The sequence below is a fragment of the Passer montanus genome, unplaced genomic scaffold (assembly GCF_014805655.1).
Source record: "Passer montanus isolate IOZ18808 unplaced genomic scaffold, ASM1480565v1 scaffold10, whole genome shotgun sequence".
NCBI lineage: Eukaryota > Metazoa > Chordata > Aves > Passeriformes > Passeridae > Passer > Passer montanus.
In genome coordinates, this window is record NW_024356505.1 from 28,662,045 (window position 1) to 28,684,508 (window position 22,464).

Genomic DNA, 22,464 nt, shown 5'->3' on the forward strand with positions numbered 1-22,464 from the left:
GACGTTCTCTTGGCTACGTGTACTCACAGCTATATAAAGGAAGGTTAAAAGCAGCTTTAGCAATACAGACTACAGACACATGAAGTGAGGTACAAGTTTCCTGAGGCCTTATCTAAAATGCTCCTGATTAAAAAAACCCAAACACCAACAAAAAAAGTTTCCCAAAACCATGAAAATCATTCTGTTTGTTGCATTTTTTTCTTTACAATAATTTTATGGAAAAACAAAAAATAGACAAAAAATAAAGAATAATTCTTCACCATTGACTACTAAATAGTTTACAAAATTAAGAGCTTTGTTACAAGACCAAGAATCCATGTATCTAGAAAAGGCAAAAAAGTAAGAATAATGATCAAATTAAGCTCTGTCAGTGGTCTCCATTCCAGTTTGGTGTTGATCTTACAATTAACAACAGCTCCATGCCCCTGATCAGTCTCAAAATACCATTAGAACAGCTTCTCAACCTCCAGTTAAATGGTGAACTGTGCAATCTTCAGGAAAAGTTTTTTTTTTCCTGCAAAATGTTCCTATCAATTCAATCCCCACTTTTAGGTTTTGGCAAAAAAAAAAGGAACTTGTTCCTCTTTTCTCCAACCAATTTATTCAGATCTCATTAGCAAACTATCAGGTAGTAATTATTCAAGAACTTTCATTTCTTTCACTCCTTGAAAAAAGGAGAAAATCTTTCAGCTCTGTCTTCAGGCTGATTTGTCCCTTGTTACTTTTACAGGCTCCATAGAAAACATGACAAAGACTCAAGTGATATCATTCCATTGCTAACAGGTGTTTCCTTGAAGAAAATGTTTGATATTTCTGCCATTGAAACTCATTTGTAAAATGAAAATAGTAATATGTCCTTTGTATTTAAGAAAGCTCAACAACAAGTTCAACCAGAACTTAGACACCACATAAAATAAAATATACTAATTAAAAAGAACAAATGTGAAAAAAAAACATAGAAACCAGAGTAAGGCTGGCCTGTCTGCAGGGTGCTGGTGAAGATCCTCTGTAAAACTACTAACTATTAGAAGTTTGTGGTATGCTGTTTGCTTCGCCACTTTATGACTATTTTCAATTTAAAAGTTTTTTAAACTGCTCCTCAAAATCCATCTGAATAGCCCATACAGAATCTCAAGAAAGTTTGCTTTAAATAACATTCAAACCCAAGGAACACATACAGTTCCAAGAGGAAGGATGTATATCCAACACTTGTATGATACTGCTGCTACATTCCTGAAAGCATCTTCATTGCTCATCATCGGCCATTATATGTCCTCTCATATACAGCTTAACTTTACTGTGACCTAGAAGCTGTTTTATAGAAATGCTAATAAATATTTTCTACTGAATGTCTGCATTTATAATTGCATTTTATGTTGGGAACTACGACTGCACAAAAAATGTTAAGCTGAACTGAAACAATATTGTACTTTTAAGGAATAAAAACATTTATGAAAAGGCAAAAGATATTCTACTAATGTTTACATATTTTATAGTTTTGAAAACATAATTAATATATTTAAATTAACAATAGAGTAAAATTGAAAATACAGTGAAGATTACTACAGACAACCAAATCCAATACTAATAGCAACAGAAAAGGTTTCTATGAAATTATTCCTGTTAAAAGTAAATTTCTATAAAGAACAAAAGGAAAACGCATTGCTTGCCCAGAATATTTGATAATATAAACCTTGATGAATATGAAAGGAGCTGCAGGCTAAACTGTCTGTGGAATATGGGTATCAGCAGAGATTAACCTTAGCTGCCAAGTATGCAGACTATAAAATAAAAGGGGAAAATTCTATCACTAGAGCGACATAATCTCCTGAGCACTGAGAAGCTTGCACCAGCTCACTGGTTACAGCTACACGTCTAGGAGCTTACTGAACATGCAAACCTATAAACTACTGCTGGAATGTAACAGATTTGGTGAAATAAGAGCAGGCTCTGGGAAGAAAATATTAAGAACAAATGTTCTTAAACTACTGATGTCTTCAAAACTTATACTTCTCAATATGAAATAAAAAATCATTATTAATAAACTTAATAAAGACCCAAAAATCAAAGAGAAATCACTTAGAACTATAAGAATGAAAAAAAACACCTTAGCAGAAAAGTTTGATTATTCTTTTAACCATTAGCAATATACATTTTGTCATTTCAGAACAACATCCTTACACTTGCACAGAGAAATCCACTGGGGCCTCACACAGAAACAAACTGAAAACACACAATGTGTGAACCTGCCTGCCTTTCAATATATTAAAAGGATGATGATGTAAATAGCTGTGCTTATTTACATTTAATGACATAATTCTGAAGAAGTAGGTTGCAACTATGTTGTGTAAATTTCAGTCCAAATATACTAATAAAATAGAAAGTTAATTTCTCAAATTCAGACAGACTACACTAACAGGAAATAATAAAATATAAATTCATGCATGCTTCATAAATTCACAAGTAAGACTCCAGAATGCTATAAAGCACTTAAATGGGCTTTTGTTAATTTTCATGCATTGAAATCAGTGCTTAATATGTGTTTAAATTACATATGTTCTTCACTGAATTTAATTTCATCTTAGAGTAAACAACTTCTGTTTAATTTTAAATGCATTTAAGAGCACCCTTTGTATTCATATTACTGACAAAAGTAAGTTTGGTACCATGGTCATTATCTAGGTTTGTATGAACACAATATAGATATTTCTGGATATTATTTTCCACCCTTTTTACATTGGCTTGTATACTGAGGATTTCTATTGTTACACAGGAACTGCACAAACACAGAGCAGACTTCTTACTATGTTTGCTTCTGGACTGATTCCCAGCTTGCACATTTAGACAGGGTTAATAAAAATTTAGATTATGTCTGGATTTTAAAGACGAAATTGAGAATAGTAAACAGATGATATTCATCTGTATTTATTGTATGTTCATAAAGGTTCAAGCAATGTAACCAGAATTTAAGCTTGGCAAAGGCAAACTCCTAATGTTTTCCTCAGCAATTCCTCAGGAAATTGCAGCAGAAACATACGATACCATACTATGGCTTAAATATTAGAATTTGGTGAAAAATCATTAAATTTATCTGAGTCACTTTAGAGGAGAGGGTTCAAATTAATAGCAGTACAGCCTTGGATATAAAAGATGTGACCCAAAATGGTTCAGACATTCTGCCTTCTGAACACCCTCCTCCTGTGCTCCTCATGACTACCTTGTATGTGTGTGAAGTATATCCTTTCAGAGAGGGTTGGATGTTCACAGAGTAATCTGGTTCACAGATTGCAGTCCCAGAGCCATATATATGGTTTGTGAAACAAGGAGACACTGGAGTGCATGAGACAGTTTGAATTATAAATCAGTGTGTCCTGTTACTGCACACAAAATAATGGTAACATCAGCTGTCAAAAGCCTACCTGCTTGTTCTTAAGATAGGAAAATTTTAAACAAATTATTCTTAGTGAAGAGTTCCAAGGAACCTTGAATTTCTAAACCAGAAAGCTACTTGTTTTATTCACAATCAGTGAATATACTTGTGTCCTTACCCCAAAACTGGTCCTAACATTAGTTTTTCTGCCTTCTGACTCTCTTCTCTGACATCTCATTCCAAAACCACACTCCCAGCATGAGATGGCTGAAGGTACCACCTCTGGACTGCTGACAACACTCCACAACATGGAAGCGCTCAAGAAAGAAACCATTGCCTGAACTGTACTAAGCAATTCTGAATAATTTTTGTAAAGTTTTGCCTAAGTCAACTATAATGCATCTTGATAATTTTTTCTTTGTGTCTGGGACAACAGTAGCTTCTTCCTCAAAATGCCTCCTTCCTAAGATCTGATTGCAAAACCATGATAGTCTCACCCTAAGAATTCATGCAGTATGTATTTACATACAGAAAGAAAAGACTCGGGGCGGAGGGGGCGGGTCATGTTTCAAAGAAATTATTTGATAAGGAAAATGAATTTCATCTGGAATCACATCCAAATTATCATTTTCCAAACATACCAAATATTTCAATACAATTACAACAATTCAACATGAACTTTGCTGATTACTCAACAAAGCTCAGAAGTGTATTTTCAGCATGATCAGATAGTCACAAGTTCCACAAGCACAGGATGGAATTATACCACACTCAGGTTTCGTAAACAGGTCAGAGTTCTTTCAATGATATACTGATATACTTTGTGTGCACCTGATGTAGTTTATACACCACATTTAAAACCATTAAAGTCCAATGTGAAAACAACTCCAATTTACAGTATTGGTCTAGGATGTTTCAGTGAGCCCACTGGCTTGGAAATACAAAAGTACTTTGACAAGTTTCTCCCCACTCCTCTTGTAGTAGGAGGATGAAAGTCTTGGGAAAAGGGCTTGTTGCCACAAAATCTGCTCCAGCCAGCCTTCAGCTGGCAGGAATTCTGGACGGTTTCAACTAAAATATTTTTACATAGGTTTCAAAATGGCACAAATTAAAAAGTTGAAACATATCATGGAACATTCACCTTTTTTAAATGTTACTTTTGTTTGAAATTTGGAATCTTGAAAATGAAGCCAAAGGACTCCTGCCCCTCCTCTTCCCCATTCCCCGCAATGATACATTGAGCTCAGACCAGCTTTAAAGCTAAATTTAAGCTACTGAATTATTATGACTGATATTTTGTAATGTGGAAAAAGAATTGGTGCCTGCAAATTTTCTCTGCATTCTTACTGAATCCTCCCAAAATGGTTAGAGAGACGTGTACAAAGAAAAAATGCATATACAAAACTTGAATAAAACCTTGAGAGTGTCTTTAAGTAATTTTTCATGATATGGTAACCTTTTTGTTTCATTAAACACATAGCTTGCTTCATGTACTTTAAAAATTTTGACTTTAAGATCAAACCAGTATTTTATTAGCCTATGTTTAACCAGGTAAAGGCATACACTGTATAAACCCTTTATGTCAAATCCAATGAGCCATGTTTAAAACCTTAATATTCATGCATTTGTCATGCAGAGTAAGGACATTTGTATGCAGATTACCCCCAAAAGCAAAGTCGACACAGTAGCTCCAGGGAAAAGAAGCTGAAAGAAAGGAACAAGATTGTCTTTTGTAACCAATTGCTCACCTAGATAGGATCCACTGTTGTGACCAGCACATTCAGCATCTTCTGGACGAAGTGTAAAAGCATACAGAATAAGAGCCAAGAAATAAAGCAGAAAAGTTAGAAGCCCAGCAAAAAATACAGAAGAAATTATTTTTTAAATGACAACTGTACAAAGCACAGCATTAAAAAGCCTTCAATAAGCCATTTTCTTAAAAACATAAAACAATCTTTATTGTTTTATATTTTAGCTGGAGATATTCTTGGATTTTGCAGCATGCACACTGATCTTTTTACCTTTTCAAGCAAGACTTGTGATGACAACAAACATTCTAAAAAAATTCTAAGATTGCATTATTCACGTTTTATCAGTTAATAGAAAATATGCCACTTAAAAGAAAGCAAAACGATTTGATGTAAATCAAGCTTTTTTGTAAACTATACATTATCAAACTTCAGCTTTATGTTTTGGCTCACTGGATTAGACAGAAAGGTTTTTGATCAAAAACACATCCTCTCATTTAATATAAAATAGCTATAATGTATATTTTTACATGCCAGAGGCCCTTTGATCAAAAATATGAGCTACAGTTTCTAATGCTTTTATAAACAAAAGCCTCTTAAGTAAAAAAAAACCCAACAAACCAAACAAAAAAAAACACGAGATCAGCTGCTATTACTTTAACATATGCTGCAAACATAACAATAACCAGCTACACTCAGAGGGAAACTCAGAGGGAAAACAGTAATGATGATACCACATAGAAGAACCTTCTACCATCTCAGAGAAATAATCTGTCAGTATTAGTTAGAAGCTCAGGACTTCTCACAGCCATGTAATTAACTCAGAACCATCTCCCTCTATCCCAGCCCACCCAAGTGCTGCCAGTATTATTCTATCATACTGCTTTTCTATGCATATCTTGCAGAAGTTCAAGAGAGAGAAAGAAGTTTAAAACAACAGTTCAAATTACTGATCATTAAATGAAGCAACTAGGAATATTCTGGTATTTTGAGCTACTTTAAAACATTATTCAATGTATTTGGTGGCAATATAAAAGCATCACATATATAACATCTCCTAGAAACACTGGACTATATTCAATTTAATTCTAAACACATGTTCTCTAAATAAAATTATTGGGCTATTCAGGGAAACTTTTATACATGTACCTTCAATTTCCTCTGAGAAGCACAAAGGAGAAATAGGAAAGGAAATCATTAAATGGAGTGAAAACATAACTTAAGAAAGAAAAGTTAAATCGAAGAAGAAAAATGCACCTACCACACTCAACCGCTTCCTCATCTTAGAACAGCCAAAAAGACAAAGTATTATTGTTTAATACTTCATAAATAGGAAAAAATTCAGGTATGTAAGCTACTCTCAAATTCTCTTGACAGCACCTATTATATTGAGGCATATACCAACATACCAGTAGAGAGTTTAACTACACTCAGAAAAGCATGTAAAAAGGCACTGAAATACTATGTGCACTTTAAATTCCCATATATGATTCTTCTACTATTCATTTGATAGAAATGACCTTACCCTGCAGTCATGGAAGATCTCTTTGGTATTAAACAAAAAGTTTGTTAGTTCCAATTAATCAGTCAACCTAGGTTTTTGAAGAATCACTACCATGAACATGATCTCAGTATTTTTCTGCACTTACAGTAGGAGCTGCCCTTTGAAATGGATTTTGAAAAGGTTTTTTGGTTGTGGCTTTTTTTCCTCTTTTTTTTTTTTTAAGGCCTACAATTGCAGCTGAAAACATGCTGAAAGTATTCACATACTCTTGTAATCTTTTCTCTGACATTATCCTAATGTAATAGATATACATAAGACTTTCTCCTTTCCTATAGTAAATCAATAAATTTCTGCTGCCTTGACAGTAGAAAACATACATTTTTGTAATCATCTTTGGGGTTATACAGAAAAGCAAGATAAATATAATGAATGCCTGTTCACAAAGATATTATACACTAAGGTTAAGATTTATAGAGAGATTTAACAATCTACCTCTCATTCAAATTTCCTTTAGAATGTGGATAAGTAGGGCTAAAATATAATAATTTCAAAGACTTTCCATGAAGCATGTATTTTCTCAGAATGTGAAAAATTATTCAAGAGCCATTTTACAATATTTTATGCATAACTAATGTACAAAACAAAGGCTAGGTCAAAATTCTCCTGCATATATCCACATGAAGAGCTCTTTTCATTTCATGTCACAAAATGGATTTAAGAGTCTCTTCTGCCGCAGGAAAAATACTGTTTTGTACAATCATTTCTTGGTACCATTTTTCTTGAGGACTTACATTTTAAAATATTAATTTGGAATACTTTTCTGAATCTTATTTAAAGTTAATTTCTATGGTCAAGGCAACCATATGGCTTAAGTTGGCTGGTAAGTCCTCTAAGGTGACCACTCCTTGGCTGACCACATCTGGTGCCTTGAAAGAGTGTAGACAGTTTTGTGAGTTGAATGTGAAAGCATTGGATTCATTTTTCTCTCTTGAGCTTAAAAGCTCCCAGTTCTTGACAAATGGCCTAAAGCTGGATCTAGAATGGCAGGCTGGCTTCCAGGTACTAACTCTTTTCTCCTTCTCTGTGATGTATGACAAGCTTTCTGTATTTCCATTTCTATGACTTTCAATAGACTGCAGGGTATCTCCTGAAAACAAGTCACTAATGCTCAACGCCAATTCACATAAATAGATTTTAAAAGTTTCTTGAATTCAACAAAGTTATTTGACTTAACTAATAGGTGTGCATTTTAAAATACTGTCTGGTATTTTAACTGGTAACAGGTAAGCCCTCATTTATGAAGATGAAAACCCAGACCAGGAGCAAAGGAGGTCGGTATGTGCACGTGGACAGAGGTCTGTACTTGCTCAACCCTGACCACTGCAGACCTCACAGGGTCCTGCAGGTGTGGTACATGGTGGAGTTACAGAATCAGGGCCGAGAACACTGAAAGGAATCCAGGCTTCTGGGCTACCCCTGCCAGGAAAGGGACCATGCTTATCCATAAACGAAAGACATTAGGATTCCCAAGTGAGTCAGCTGAATCCAGAAAGCACAAGCTGAGGTTTAATGTTGAGATAAAGGTATTCTGAACTTCCTGTGTTTTGTTAAAAATCTTCCTTCTAAATACTGCTCCTAACTTTCTTGGGCTACTCTTAAGGTTGAAAATAACAGTCTATAATGAAAAGATCTTGGAAATCACTGGGTTTTCATAGCTTCATGCAGCTATAAACAGTCATCAACATGTAGCTTCCAGTTTGAGCTTTACAAGGACCTTTACCAGAGCTATTGCCTGTCCCTAGTACAGTCAGAGGTTACTTGCCAGGAAACTTTGTATTGTGATTCACTACTAAATACAGCTCTGCATCTGGAGCAGCTGTATGCATGAACCAAGCACGTGCCCAAGGTTCCAGAGTTTTGAGACATGAAGAACTGGGGGCAATACAGTTTCACTAAATGGAAGTGGGCTGAGAAAGGAAAGGTCTTCAGCTGGAAGGGACAAGTTAAAGACTAAAAGAGGTCAAAGTCTAAAGAGGAGGAAATCTGATGGGAAGTAGGAAAACAAAAGCAATGACAAAATGAAAAAAAACCCCAAACCCAAACCATAAGGCAACATGGAACAAATAAAACACTGAGAAAAGAAGAAATACAAGCAATTAAATGTATTGTGGTAAGAAGAGAGAGGAAGTTCCAAAGAAAATAGTCATGAAACAGGTTTATGAAATGACAACAAAGCTGTAACAAGACAAATGGGAAAGAAGAAATAGGAAACACAAGCACAATGGAAGCTTAGGTGGTTTTATTCATTTTAGAAAGATTTCAGCGTAGCCAATAATGCTAAACTATAACAATGAAAACCAGTATCACATACACTGTGTTTTTATATGTATTTTAACTGAAATGTAATCAAGATCTGGTTTTTGGGGGCCTCATCTAAATTATACTACTTAGGAAGCTCAAAACCAGGGCCACTTCCAGGAACATTCTCAACTCTTTGGAACAGCCCAGCATCAGATTAAGATTTTTTGCTTTTGTTGACTTTCTTTCAAAAATATTTCCACCAAGCAATTTTACTTAAATGTTTCTCAATCTAAAATTTGATCCAGCAGCTCTTTTCTAGTTTCTTATCACAAACAAGTTGCATTATTCCTTAAACTATACTTTAGCAAGCAAGAAATTGTGATCTACAATCGTCAGCATTACAGTGAATATATTAAACACTCTTGATTTTTCAGTGATGAACACCCCCACATAGCAATCAACATTTATACTGTTTTGCAGGTATTTATGCTCTGGAGTTTTGTAGATTGAATGATAAATTATGTTAATGCAATAAGAAATTTAAGATGATCAAATTTAATTCTCTTATAAAACAATCAGAAAACAGTATCTCTACGAAGATAATTTGGAAAATGAAGAAGGAGAGTCTTGCAGTGAAGGACAGATCCATTTCCAGTTCTGTCTCATGTGAACTTGACTCAAATGTCATCCAGCTTCAGGTTTCCTTAATTTCTCTGTGGTAGTAGGAAGTTAAGATTTGTAAGGACAGGAGACTTCTGAACAAAAATGCTAATGTGCTGATTTAACTCTATAGGTCTGGTTTATTTTTTGTTTGTACTCGTAACTACCTGCAGGTGGGCAATCAAGTTTCAGATATGAACACAGAAAAATACTGAGAAGAAAGGCAGAATTAAGATTGTGCAGCAATTATAACAGCACAAAGAATCCTACTATACATTTATCCTAAATGTTTGGTCTTCAAATACAAGTAGTACAAAGCATTTATTCTTCTAGCCTGTTTAAATTTTTTTGTTGGCAGAACATAATCTTCAATTCAAAAGACACTCAACTATGGGTAAACTGGGTTACATCTTGTTTGAATGAACACCATTTGGCTGCAGTTAAGTCTTTCCTCTTGCTCACACAATGCCAATCACATCTCATAAATCAAAATTGAAAGTAAAATGGGTTTTAAGCCTTAGAAAAACTATATGATGATGGCTTTATCACAGTAAGTATTTACATTTAGCATTAAGTACACAGAACAAATGTATTTTCATGGAAAAGACATCTCTGAACAACTCTGTCATATATGCTACATACATATATTAAACTGTACACACAGGGAATGGGTATACACGTATACATATGAACACAGTGCACAAGTTGACAGAGCTTACAGGCCACACTAGTATAAAATATAAAGTTACCAGTAATTTTCATCAGAGACAACACATACATAATATAAGAATAAACACAGTAACCACTGTGAAAGCAAAATTATGCTGAAGGAGTATAATTTCTTGCCTGATTACTGCAGTTTATAACAACTGCAGAATAAAGTTATTTGGTAGTTATTCAAAGAATTTTTTTCCTTAAAAAAACAGGTTATCACTCTTGCCTCCAAATTAACGTAACCTACGCATGCAAGAATGACCAAACCTTTTGGTGATATCTATTGCAGACAGAGCATGAGTAGTCTTTGTATGGAAGTTAACAGAGTGGGAGCTATTAAACAAATAATTGTTCCCTGTACAAAGTCTCATGTCACTGCAATTTAGCCAGCATGCAGCAACAGGAGAACTCACAGAGGCAGCTCTGGCTGACAAGCTGTCCAAGCTATGATCACCCAAAGCCAGGAATGCTGTTAAGTATTACTGAGGAATATCAGGTGAGCAGGTTTCTGTGGAGCTGGCATTCAGCAGTGGCTCACAAGCTCAGACACATGAAACCCAACTGCATGCAGGCAGACACATCTACAGAACCTCCCTCTGTATCCCAGAGAGTTCCCTCACACTCACTCAGGTATATGGGTCATTCACCACTCCAGCACATGCAGGGTTAGTCCTACTCACACAATCTCATGCAACTCTGTTCCTTTACTTTCATTCCATTTCCCTACTTTTTTTTCCTATGCTGCTTGTTCTTACAATTTTTTCCCCAGTATAATTTCCTCACAGTATTAATGTACAAGACTGCTTTGTGCTGAAAAGTCATTGCTGTTAAGTATGGAAAAAAATGATGAAAATACTTCAGTGGTTTGTTATTCCTCCATTACTTCTGCACTAACCCTAAGCCTGGGAATTAACATATCAATCTTATCAGCAGGTCAGAACACCTAACAGCCACTTATCTCATGCATCAAATATTGCTGTTGAACTTACTAAGGTTTTTCTACCAACAATAGATAAAAAAATCGGGTCAGAGCCCTTGTCAGTAATTTTTGCATTCACTGTTTCAAAGACTTTTACAAAGTAAATATATGCGTATTTTATTTAAACAAAATCAACAAGCAACTGAACCACTGCACAAATAGTGACTGTAGCAATGCTCCTGCATAATACTGTTAATTGCATTAATCTGAGAATTTCAAAGCCCATCTTCTGTGGGGTTTTGCTTAATGGGGTTTATGGGCAGCTTTTGTCCATGTGTTCTTCCACTGCCCTTGTTGCAATACTTTCTCCTTTCCTTCACCCTCAATACAAAATTTCAATTCCTCACTTTTCCCTTTATATTTTTATTGCTACTTTTTCTATATTTTCCTCTTGTCAGCGCAAGCTCCACCCACATTGCCAGTTTCCTTCATCTTCAGTCCCAGATACCATCAAAATGTGTATCTTCTCCATTTGCACATGAGAAAGTGTGATTTCAGTATGGAATGTACAGTGTTCTGCCCCCTCCTCCAGTGTACACATGACATGTGAAATGCTTTTCACTTTAAGGGGTACAATGTGAGAATGATTCTGTTTTATCTTTCAAGAAAAGGGCTAAATGCTGGGAAAGGCATGTGTATTTACACACAGACACAGTTAACAGTTAACTTGGCTATTAAAGTGAAAATAAGAATTGGCATTTCCATTAAAAAACTACACTTTTAATAACTTAGAACTAGATTGGGTTTGTTTATTTCAGTGCAGACAATTCTTGCAGAAAAAGTTTTGTAGAAAGTATTTTTCACTCTTCCTTCAAAAAGGATATGCATACAATCATCACCAAAAAAGCCCACTTTTACTATGCTTCCAAATGTATGATACACAAATATGTGTAAAGATTAGCAACTACAGGTATTGCTATGCTCTAAAGACTGAAAAATTCAAAATAGGAAACAAAAAGAAGGCATCCCAGAAGTAATCCAATCTATCTCCTTTCAGGTTTTGAAACAACTTAATTATCAAAGCAAAAACAGTTGTTGACTGTTTCAGAGAGCGCTTTGTATAGATAAATGTAACAGTCCTTTCCAGTTCCAGGAGTGACTTGAGAAGAAAGGAAAAAAAAAAAGAAGTTATAGGATACTTGTTGCATATTATATGTTTTTATCTGATTTTTAGATTAATTTTCAAGTAGAAGGACACTGGAATACCACCTAAGAAACCAGAGCTGACTGACATTTTTTGAGCATTCAAGAAAACAGAGTATTTTTCCTCAGCTCTCCCTATTAAAACCAAATGTATGTATCAAGGTTTTTTCCTCATTACAAAACAGGGATTTGTGGAACGAGTTGACTGAACAGAGCAGACCAACAACCATGGCTACATACCAAGTGCCAAGAAAGCTTCCTAGTGCAACTCCCAGTCCTGTCAGGAAAGAGACTTCTCTCAGCAGCTCTCCTGAAGTCAACAGGTTTTCATCTTTTTTGTAAGCCATAATAATAACTGGCAAATTGCCCTTTTTTCTACAAACTAAGAAAATTCAGGTCACATGACTGGATAGGAACCACTGCACCACTGCAACAGCAACCAGCCTCTCAATACACAGCAAGTTCAGGATGATCTACAGAACATGTCTCCCCATATAATTACACTTTCAAGCATCCTATATTAAGATGAAGGATTAAAAAAACCTGAAGAAACCAAGCATTATCAAAACCCAAGCATTATCAATTTCCCACCTTCATGCATGGGCTAAAAAATAAAGAAACAAAAAATTTGAACCCAGCAGTTCTTTCCAATTTTCTGTTCTCTATGTCAGCTTCCTTACATATTTCTGATGCTGTCAGATAGCTGTTTGTTCAGCTGAGCAATGCATAATTTTCCAGCATCTCCCAGTTTTGGCAAGATGATTGCTGTACACAAATAGAGACACGGCCTCCGTATCTCACATGCTATGCTTGGTAACACAAAAAAAACTGATTAACTTTAGAAAAATCACAAAGGTGCAGAGTTTCCCAACAGAATCTTCTTGAAAATCCAAGCAAGTAGATGGTTTTCCTGAGAGCAATTTGAGCAACATCCTAAACACAATGTTTTTTTCTACTGCTAAATTCTGATCTTTAAAATGTCTTCTCTACAAAGAATCTGAATTCCCTCCCAACACTAAAAACATGTTTAGTCTTTGAATGAAGGGATAAATCTCTACTCAGAACAGCATTTCCCCTATTCCAATGAAAATCTAGTAGATATAGCAGCAGGTTATTGTAAGAAAAAAGGAAGAGAGAGAATGACAAACCTATATTACTCTGCAATATTTCCTCCTTCAAGAAGCACCACTGCCTTCTAGATGGTATTTAGCTGAGACTTGCTTTGTTCAAAGAAATTCCAAGAGAGAACAGTAATAGGAATACTGCTTGACCCTCATGCTCTGTCATATTTTAAAGGCAGGGGGAGGAAGACAGGAATTCTTCTCTCTGTTCAAGCTAGTTAAGGGAGTCAGTGGAAAAAGCAGAGACAACAGTAGGCACTGTACTCTGGGTCTTCTTTGGGTTGTAATTTTGGCAATTCCCAATCAAGTTCAGGCTGCCTATTTGGAAGGGTGAGATGCATCTTGTAAAACCTTTCACCTGAAGGTCACTAGAAAGATGCAGTCCATTATAAAAGGGTTCATGCGGTGTTGCTGCAGCAGCTGATTTACCTCTTCAAAAGCACCAGTGCCACCTTACTTGAAGGCTCTTGTTGAGTGTATTATCCACATTCAAGAACAGTGGGCAGAGAGAAATAGCTATACCCTGGGATCAGACACTTTTCCAAAACTGGGGCAGAGCAACTTGACCTAGAACCTAGAAAAACAACAGATTTACTACAAGCTGGAGAAGCTCCTCTTGTTTCTAAGATCTATGTAAATAGAAAAGCTATGGTGCAATTGTAATGTGTTACTGTAATTACAATGCTAGTCAAGGGTTTTGGAGTCAACAACAGCATTAGGGCACACAATCAAACAGTGAAATGGAATGAAAGATAGAAAATGAAGATTATCAAAAAAATAACTGTTATTGTCAAGATTCAGAACACAACAACCATAGCAAGAAGTTAGGAAATTGCAACAGAAACCTTGGTGAGGAGTTTTAAAGTTAAAAGCATTTAGTTTGGCATTTAATGTGCCAGCATCCACTGTCTACCATAGTATCTATACTTTTTCTTTCATTGTTAGATAATGAAAGGTGGTTGGAAATATTAGACCACTTCCTGAATACTTCTAGATGAACTCACAATCGTGTTTGTATTTAAGATTTAGATCCTGCTGTAGCATGATAGTTTTTTACATCGCTTATTTGTTATGAGCCTGTACAACTAAAAGAAATAACAGGTCAAGTAAAATATGCAATAATACTTAAAACAGATGTTCATGTAAATTCCAGTGAAGAAAAACATTTGTTTCAACGTATGTGCTTTCTTAGAGGTTATTTTTCTTATATTGTGTAATTCCCATATTTAAAAACAGACTTTAAGGATGAGTTTGTTTAAAAAGCAGTAAGAAGTGATTCTGTGTATGTGTATCAATGAACTGAATGTTCTGACTTTTAAAAAATTCTACTGCTTCATAGGACACAAAAAATTACCAATTATATGGGGGAGAGAGGGGGAGACTATCAGACCTTTCATCTTACTCTATAAATTTTGCTGTGTTGATGCAGTCCAAATTATATAAACTGTTGAGCCAATTCTATACTGTTTCAACAGGAAAAGAATACTCTTCAACCTTTGAAATATTACATATCAAAAAATTGATTGTGCTCAGTACTTCAAAAACAAAGTCAGAGGTCTGGGAATGTTTCTAGCTTCTTTTAAAGCTTTTAACGACAATGACATTATTTACATTTATTTTCCTACTGATACAATGGATCAAGAGGCTGTTGTGCCTGAAAGAAATGCATCCTGTAGGTGAAACAAACTGCTATTTTATAAGGTTAGTGATGTGGAGTATTATTTCTATTCCAGGTTAACAGACTTACATGATTTTCTGTTGGAAATTTTCAGTGGCTGAACCTGCACTTCTGGTCTTCTTAATGCAAATCTCCTATAAAATGGGAGGTGGTGGGGAAAAGACACAAGCTCCTCAGTTTTCACTGCAAATTTGGGATTAATAAACACTTAATATCATGAGACTATTGCAAAATATGCAGAAGATTTTATAAGAAATTAACTTAAAACAATGCAATCTATTCACAACCTAAAAAAATTAAATCTTGCCTAAAATTTTTGTAAGCTCTCCAAAACCTGCTGCAGTTCTTATTCCTGCATAGTACATCAGTGTGAATGCAGATACTGATGTGCTATTTTCCATATGTTTTTTCTTTCAGTCAGGATCAGTGTAATCCTATCAGTTTTTGTCATTATTAATTCTAGCCAGAGAAATAAGGAAACCCAGAGTATGTCAGCAACATGTTTCCAAGTTAGTTGTCCTTCTGCAAATGCACATTTATTGTACCCACGTAATCTATGAGCACTACACATGCCAACTATGCTAACTTAACAACTCACCAATAAGTCTCTTCTCTTACTGCAAAAAATAATGGAATTATTCTTCTCAGTAGCTCACCTCTCCTGGAAATGCTTTGAAGGAATCAAGCCTGCCCTGGGATTGGCATCACCTTCATGTTTGGCTTGCCACCAGGTTGCATCATCCTGGCTCATGATCTGAAGGATATCTCCTTTTCTGAAAGCAAGTCCAGCTTCCTTACAAGGAATTGCTTTATCTTCATTAGGATCATAGTCAAATAAGGCTCTGATAAACATCTGGAACAAATAGTGTTTGATCTTTATAATCAAATATTAAATACAATCCAAAGGTATCTTCCTCTTCTGTTTTTACTGTTCAACCACTGAACTAAATAATGTAAATATTTACTTCTGCAAAACATCCTTATGGATATCTAGCATTGGAAGTTCATATGGGAATGTTCAACTCATTGCTTCTGCAACTGCAGTCTCAGTGGAGCAAAGGCTCTGGGACTCAAGGCAAGCAGGACTTGGCAGGTGCAGTGTGCCCGTGTGAGGAAGAGAGAACACACTGTTAAACCATGGTGCTATCAAGTGTCTTCTACCTAGTGAACGATGGAAGGAGTACTTGGAACCAAGCCAGGTCCTTGCAGAAGGTGGAAGATTACCTGTCAACTACACAGCTGAGAGTTCAAGCTCAAGAACCATGTTACACCCACTCATAAATTCAGCACCTGTGTATTGAAGTGTATGGCATCATGTACAGTACTGTCACATTACAAAAGTTGAGTCCACAGGTATAAATCACACTATAGGTTCTGCCATCCAAGCAAAAAATACATATCCTCAGCATAACAGTTACTGCCATGGCTTCTGAAATAGTCTTGCTTACCTTGCCTTCCTTCATTGGCATTTCTTCCTTCACACTGGGTATAATTTTAAATGTAATGGCTCCTTGAGACTGAGCCTGGTGAACATTTGAAAAGAAAATGCACTCAGAATTAAGCTAATATTTCAAAGAAATCTTAGAAGATAAAGAAATTCAAATGAATTTAAAAGAACATAATGAGTCTATCCTCTCCCAAGCATGACCTCCAGAGTTTGACCACTTCACTTAACCAAACTCTGTATTACAAAAATTAAAATACCCACTTAAAATGCCTGGGTTCATTTGCTTCTCTAAGGGGGCAGATGGACTGTTAAAAACTGTGACCTGCACGGTTCAGAGGTCCCATTTCTGTACTGAAGGCAGGAGAAAATGCTACAGCTTAAATGTATGCATATTAGAAGCAACTGCTGGACTCCTGGCACAGTTTGGACATCCCTGGAAAAATCAAACTAACATTTCATTTTTCAAAAAAAAATTTATAGAAAAATTCGAACAGGCTTGTGCCATATTTATCATATAGAGCTATTAGGGGTGGGATTTATTCGCTTGGCAACTTTAAGAAACTAGAAAAGCAAAACATATTTGAATAGACGACGTGTACTAAGTGGAAAAAAAGCCCTCTGCTATAAATCTTAAAACAAGTTAGCCATCAGCAACCACCTCATCCATTCATCTTTCCCTATATCCCACTTCAAGTGTGTCTGGCTGCATTTGACTTATTAACCACAGTATATTCCCACTGCCTCAGTGACATTTTGCTATTGAAGGAAGTGCTAATCAGTTGGAGGCTCTGCTACTATTGCATGCAGCTGACAAGTTTCATAAAACGAGCAGAGTGCAACAGCCAGCCAAAGATTTAAGCAAAATGGAAACAGGCCTGTCCAGTACCAAGCGAGACATTCTTCCGCCGCGTGTCTGCGATCCAAGGCTCGCTGCTTGACAGGCAGCAGCCAAGGTCTTATTTCACCCGCCGTAGGACTGGAATCAATAATTTTGTTACTCTTGAAACAAGCTCTAACTAGCTTTTGATGTTTATACAGTACCTCGAAAAGGTAAATGGGGAAATTGTTCACACCTTTTCTAGTGGTGTTTTGTTTCTAGACATTTTAAATTATTAATTTTTGAAGGAAACTATGGTTCTGCAGGGAACATGAAACCATAAAGCAAGAATGAATATCAGCAGGCTAGCACTTGAATGATCTTGGTTCCTGAAGCAAAACTGTGAGACAGCTGCTCAATTCAGCAGGACAGCAAGGTATTTATGTATATAGAAAACCCTACAGCATGAACAATGGAGCTATCATGACCCTCATCAATTTCTTTGAAGTAAAAAGAAAATATTAAATAAATAAATAAATATTAAATATTTCTGAAAAAGTCTAAATTCCTAATTTGCAATAGTGTTTCAATAATGAGAAATCAAGCTGGATTTAGAGACTGTGCAGTTTAGAAGAGTGTAGACAGAATAATATATACGACTATATACTGTAAATCAGTCATATACAATCTTCATATACCAGTTATACAGTCTATCTAGTTCCTGTACTATTAATTAATTGTCACAGGGAGTGACAACGAGTTATTAATGAGTTATTAATTAATACATTTAAAATAGTTCAACATCAACATCAACAACAGATCATGGTGGGCCTTAAAAACAAACTGTGGATTATGAACTGAAGTCTGCAACATTCTGCAACATATTTATGGCAATATTACAGTCTTTAACACTTCACAAGTAATCTATAATTGTATATATAGGCAATGCAGGGAAATCCCTCTATGAGAAATGACAGGTTTTTAAATGATGGCACTGGAAGAAAAGCCATTATAGTAGAATACACTTTTTTCTAAGAAATACACTAGAAATCATAAGCCTCATTACTTTTTCTTAACTCTCCTAAATTAATTTTGAAATGTTTGGTATTTACCAAAATCTGTATTATTTCTTCAGGCTTTTTATCATCTACGGGAATCCCATTGACTTCCCTCAGTTCATCACCAACATGAATAAGCCCTACAGAAGAAAAAGAGAAGTTGTGAAACTGTAGCTTTGTATTACACAAAAAGTGCCATTAACATTCAGCTTGTTTCTCCCTTGTTCATATACGTTAAGCTCCAATTTTCATACACTTTAAGCTCTAAGATAAAAACAGGAATATACGGTGAACATAACAGCTACTGTCCTCAGACAAATTTGATAAGATGGTTGGTTAACTCACCTCCCTGTCTTCGTCCTAAAAATTAGTACCACCTTCTCTACAACTTTTCCAGACTTTCATGCAGATGTTTGAAAAATATCTATGCCAATTCTTTTTCTACTCTACTACTTTCTTACTGCTACACAGGTACAAATAGTGCAAAGAGCACTAAGGCTGGGAATGCTAACTTGTGGCACAAATGTTTGCAAAGCTATCTATCTATCTATCTATCTATCTATCTATCTATCTATCTATCATCTATCTATATCTAGATTCACTCATTTACTCCATTACTGCATCTAAGGATGAAACACAGCTGTCCTAGATTTTCTTCAGTGAAAAGAGACACCTTAATGTATGATTTAGGACTTTTTGCTTAGGTTTTTGCAGACACTGAGCATCCCAAACTAAACAAGGATGTGCTGCAGTTTTGAGAGCTACCAGCTGAAACTCCAAATGGATGTCCTAATAAAAAAAAAAGTCAAGTTTCTACATCAGTAGGTTGGCATATGCCATCATAGAATGATTCTTGGGGTGTGTGACACAGGGACAGGAGTAGGACTTGATGATCTTGATGGATCCCTTCCAACTCGGCATGTTCTATGATTTATAAACAGATGACATCAGCTGGAAACAAGTAATGATATATATATAAACCCCTCTATATGCACTAACTCAAAGATACCTTGCTGCAACTGAATTGGGGAAAACAATCAGCATACTTTCAGCAGTATTGAATTATCACTTTGGAAAACTGTTCAGAGCCCAAATACTTCTGTTTGTCACAGTGATGTATTTCATTTCTACAAAATATGGCATTTTATCTCATCTTGTTCTGAGCTCTTGAATGGCTAATGCTAAACAGCAACACCTTACCACTTCTATCTGCAGCTCCTCCACGCATTATCCTGGCCACCACAATGGCACCAGTATGTTCATCCCTTTTAATAGTAGCTCCCTTGGGTAAAAAAAAAAAAAAATTGGTTTATCTCAACATAATTTTTATATATTGCAATAAAAAACATTTGCTACATAAAACTGCAAAAAGCTGATGTGTTAATATGTGATTAAGCCATAAATGATACTTGCTTATGAAAAGAATATACAAAATATGTTGCTCTATTTCTGTCCTCTTAAAATGTGTCTTCTTTTTCAATCAGAAGTGACTCATGCATTCTGTGAGTACACAGGTTTATAGAAAAAAGGACAATGATGGAAAAATTTGCTTTTCAATTTAATGGCAACTGCAACATAGCTTACTTGAGACTTCTACTAAAATTGAAACTAAACTACTGCTTCAAATTGCTAAATTGGTGTTCCTACATTAAAATAGGCTATACGACATACTACAGGTACAGAAGGTATATCACTGTTCATAATTGTTGCACTTTATGCTCAGAACTCAGTGTGTACCCTTTACAGTGTTGTCAATAAACAAACACACATCTGAGAAGGGCCCTGAATGTTGGGGCTCACCTCGAACACTCACAGGACAGAAATGCAGAGGAAGGGAACATTTCCTGAGTTAGTCATGGCTGTTTTCATATATTAAACACAGACAGCACACGGCACTGAGGTGAAATGACATAGTGTAGTTAAATTTCTAATGAACAGCTGTCTAGATGAGAAAAATGCCTTTGTAACAAGAACTGTGAGGGTGCAGTGCAAAGAGGCACAAGGTGATGGGGAAGCAGGAGGCAGCAGCAGTGCCAAGTGAGAAGGGACACAGAAGTGCAGAGCTGCTGCCTCAGCTGCAGTGCCAGTCCTTTCAGGCAGAACTGGGGGAGCCAGGGAGGAAATGCTGGCCCTGTTCTGGGAAACAGACCTACAGTGGGGATTTTAGCCAGGTAAGTCATACTACATAACCACCCCCAAAAAGGTTACTTGATCAGTATTTTTGAAAAACAACAAGAAAAAAAACCAGCATGCCTCATCCATCAGGTTTTTAACTGCATGTGGATACTTTCCCATATTGGTTACTTGATCACTATTTTTAAAAAATAACAGGAAAAAAAAAAACATGCCTCATCCATCAGGTTTTTAACTGCATGTGGATACTTTCCCATATTAATCTAATTAGTTACCTGCAATAGCTCTAACTTTGTTAATCAACAGAGATATTAAGGACTCTGTCAGGCAAGTCAACTTTCTTAAAATTTCCATATTTGCAGTTAGTGAATGAACAGTATTACTTCACCTCTGAGTGCTATGTGCTATCTGCCATCACTGGTTAAAATTTCCTTCCATCTGAGAAGTGTTGTGCTTGGAGTAAGGTACATAAGTACTCTTTAAGGAAGTTCTTTGAATAATTTAATGGCTTTTATAGCTACCTTGCTATATTTGTTTAGAATAAACATGAACATCATATTTATCACTACTTCAATTTTTAAGTGTTTCATGAACATAAACCTGAAAGCTGAGATTTTTCTACAGTTAGCAATTTCACTGACTGTAAATAAACTTGCTTCCCTCTACTTGGCAGATGGCAGATGGAAATACAGCACAAGTCACAAAGACAAAAAATGGGAGACCAATTTATAGTTTGATATGCAAGTTGCATTTATTTCTCTATTTGCATCTATGCAAATAGAGAAAAATTAAAACAGTCACCATTCACTTTGGCTGAAACTTCAACAGCAGCCAGCATTCCAAAGCAAAACTGATGTGCTGTGTTCGTGCATTTCATTTTACACTCTAAATTTATTCGTAGGAAATTCTATCTATACGTAAACAAATTCTGCAATTTGCCAGCTTTATTCTTACGTATTGTTTATTACACAATTATATCAGCATGCACTTGTTTGCATTACAGTTTCAAATTAGTATGAGAGTTTAAAAAAATAAAGATTTAGCTGCAGCTAATCTCACTTAAAAAACTCATTACTAGGAAAAATAATTGCATACCATTAGCAACATATTAAACAGCCTTAAGTCCCCTAGCTTATATCTCAATATTAAGTTCTGACCTTGCAGCAACAGCTACTAATTCGAAATTTCTAATAATACCTGGAATGTTTTACCTATTGTAAAGTAAAAAGGATTTTATTGGGTTTTTTTCCTGAATACATCCATCAAAAAGTAAAAGAGCAGCATTAGGATGCTAGAGGCAAATACAAATACGGGACATTTCCACTACACTGTCCATACAAAACAGACTTTCCTAATTAATCAAGGAAAAAGCCTTCATAGGAAAGGCTGCTTGCCTTTTACCTAGAAGTAAACACCATGAAATAACACCAAATTCAAAAGGCAAGCAAGGACTGGCAGGCCTCCCCTGTGATCACCCACTGCCCCAGCCCCACGCTGATGTCTGGAAGTGGTAGTTCACTTTGCTGGCTCTTTAGACAGATCTAGAAAAAGACTTGTGTGCAAAGACCACACTATTGACCCAGACAGCATCTGGAAGTAACAATAAGGCTCTTGTCCAAGTGGAACAGTCACTTCATGCTCTATGTGATTATCACTACTGGCACAAAATGAATTTTCCTAGCATAGATTAACTGATCAGAAAGATGGCCCCACAAAGATAATAGGCAAATTGGAATTTTCATACAATGGACAAAAACAAGTTCAAAATGACAGGAAAATTATTTAACCCAA

At 35.7% G+C, this 22,464-nt stretch overlaps 1 protein-coding gene across 2 annotated transcripts in view; it reads right to left on the reverse strand.

The window, feature by feature from the left end:
• Positions 1–22,464, reverse strand: part of MPP7 (membrane palmitoylated protein 7) — a 147,373-nt gene that overhangs the window by 17,986 nt on the left and 106,923 nt on the right. The window contains exons 8-15 of one of the 2 annotated variants that reach the window (XM_039709823.1): positions 19,741–19,822; positions 18,595–18,680; positions 16,667–16,741; positions 15,875–16,071; positions 15,288–15,352; positions 6,380–6,400; positions 6,268–6,279; positions 5,119–5,160 (exon numbers count right to left, since the gene is read on the reverse strand). In XM_039709823.1, coding sequence (XP_039565757.1) covers positions 5,119–5,160; positions 6,268–6,279; positions 6,380–6,400; positions 15,288–15,352; positions 15,875–16,071; positions 16,667–16,741; positions 18,595–18,680; positions 19,741–19,822 — 580 coding nt within the window. The remainder of the gene's footprint in view (positions 1–5,118; positions 5,161–6,267; positions 6,280–6,379; positions 6,401–15,287; positions 15,353–15,874; positions 16,072–16,666; positions 16,742–18,594; positions 18,681–19,740; positions 19,823–22,464) is intronic. The other variant, XM_039709830.1, reaches the window with a different exon arrangement.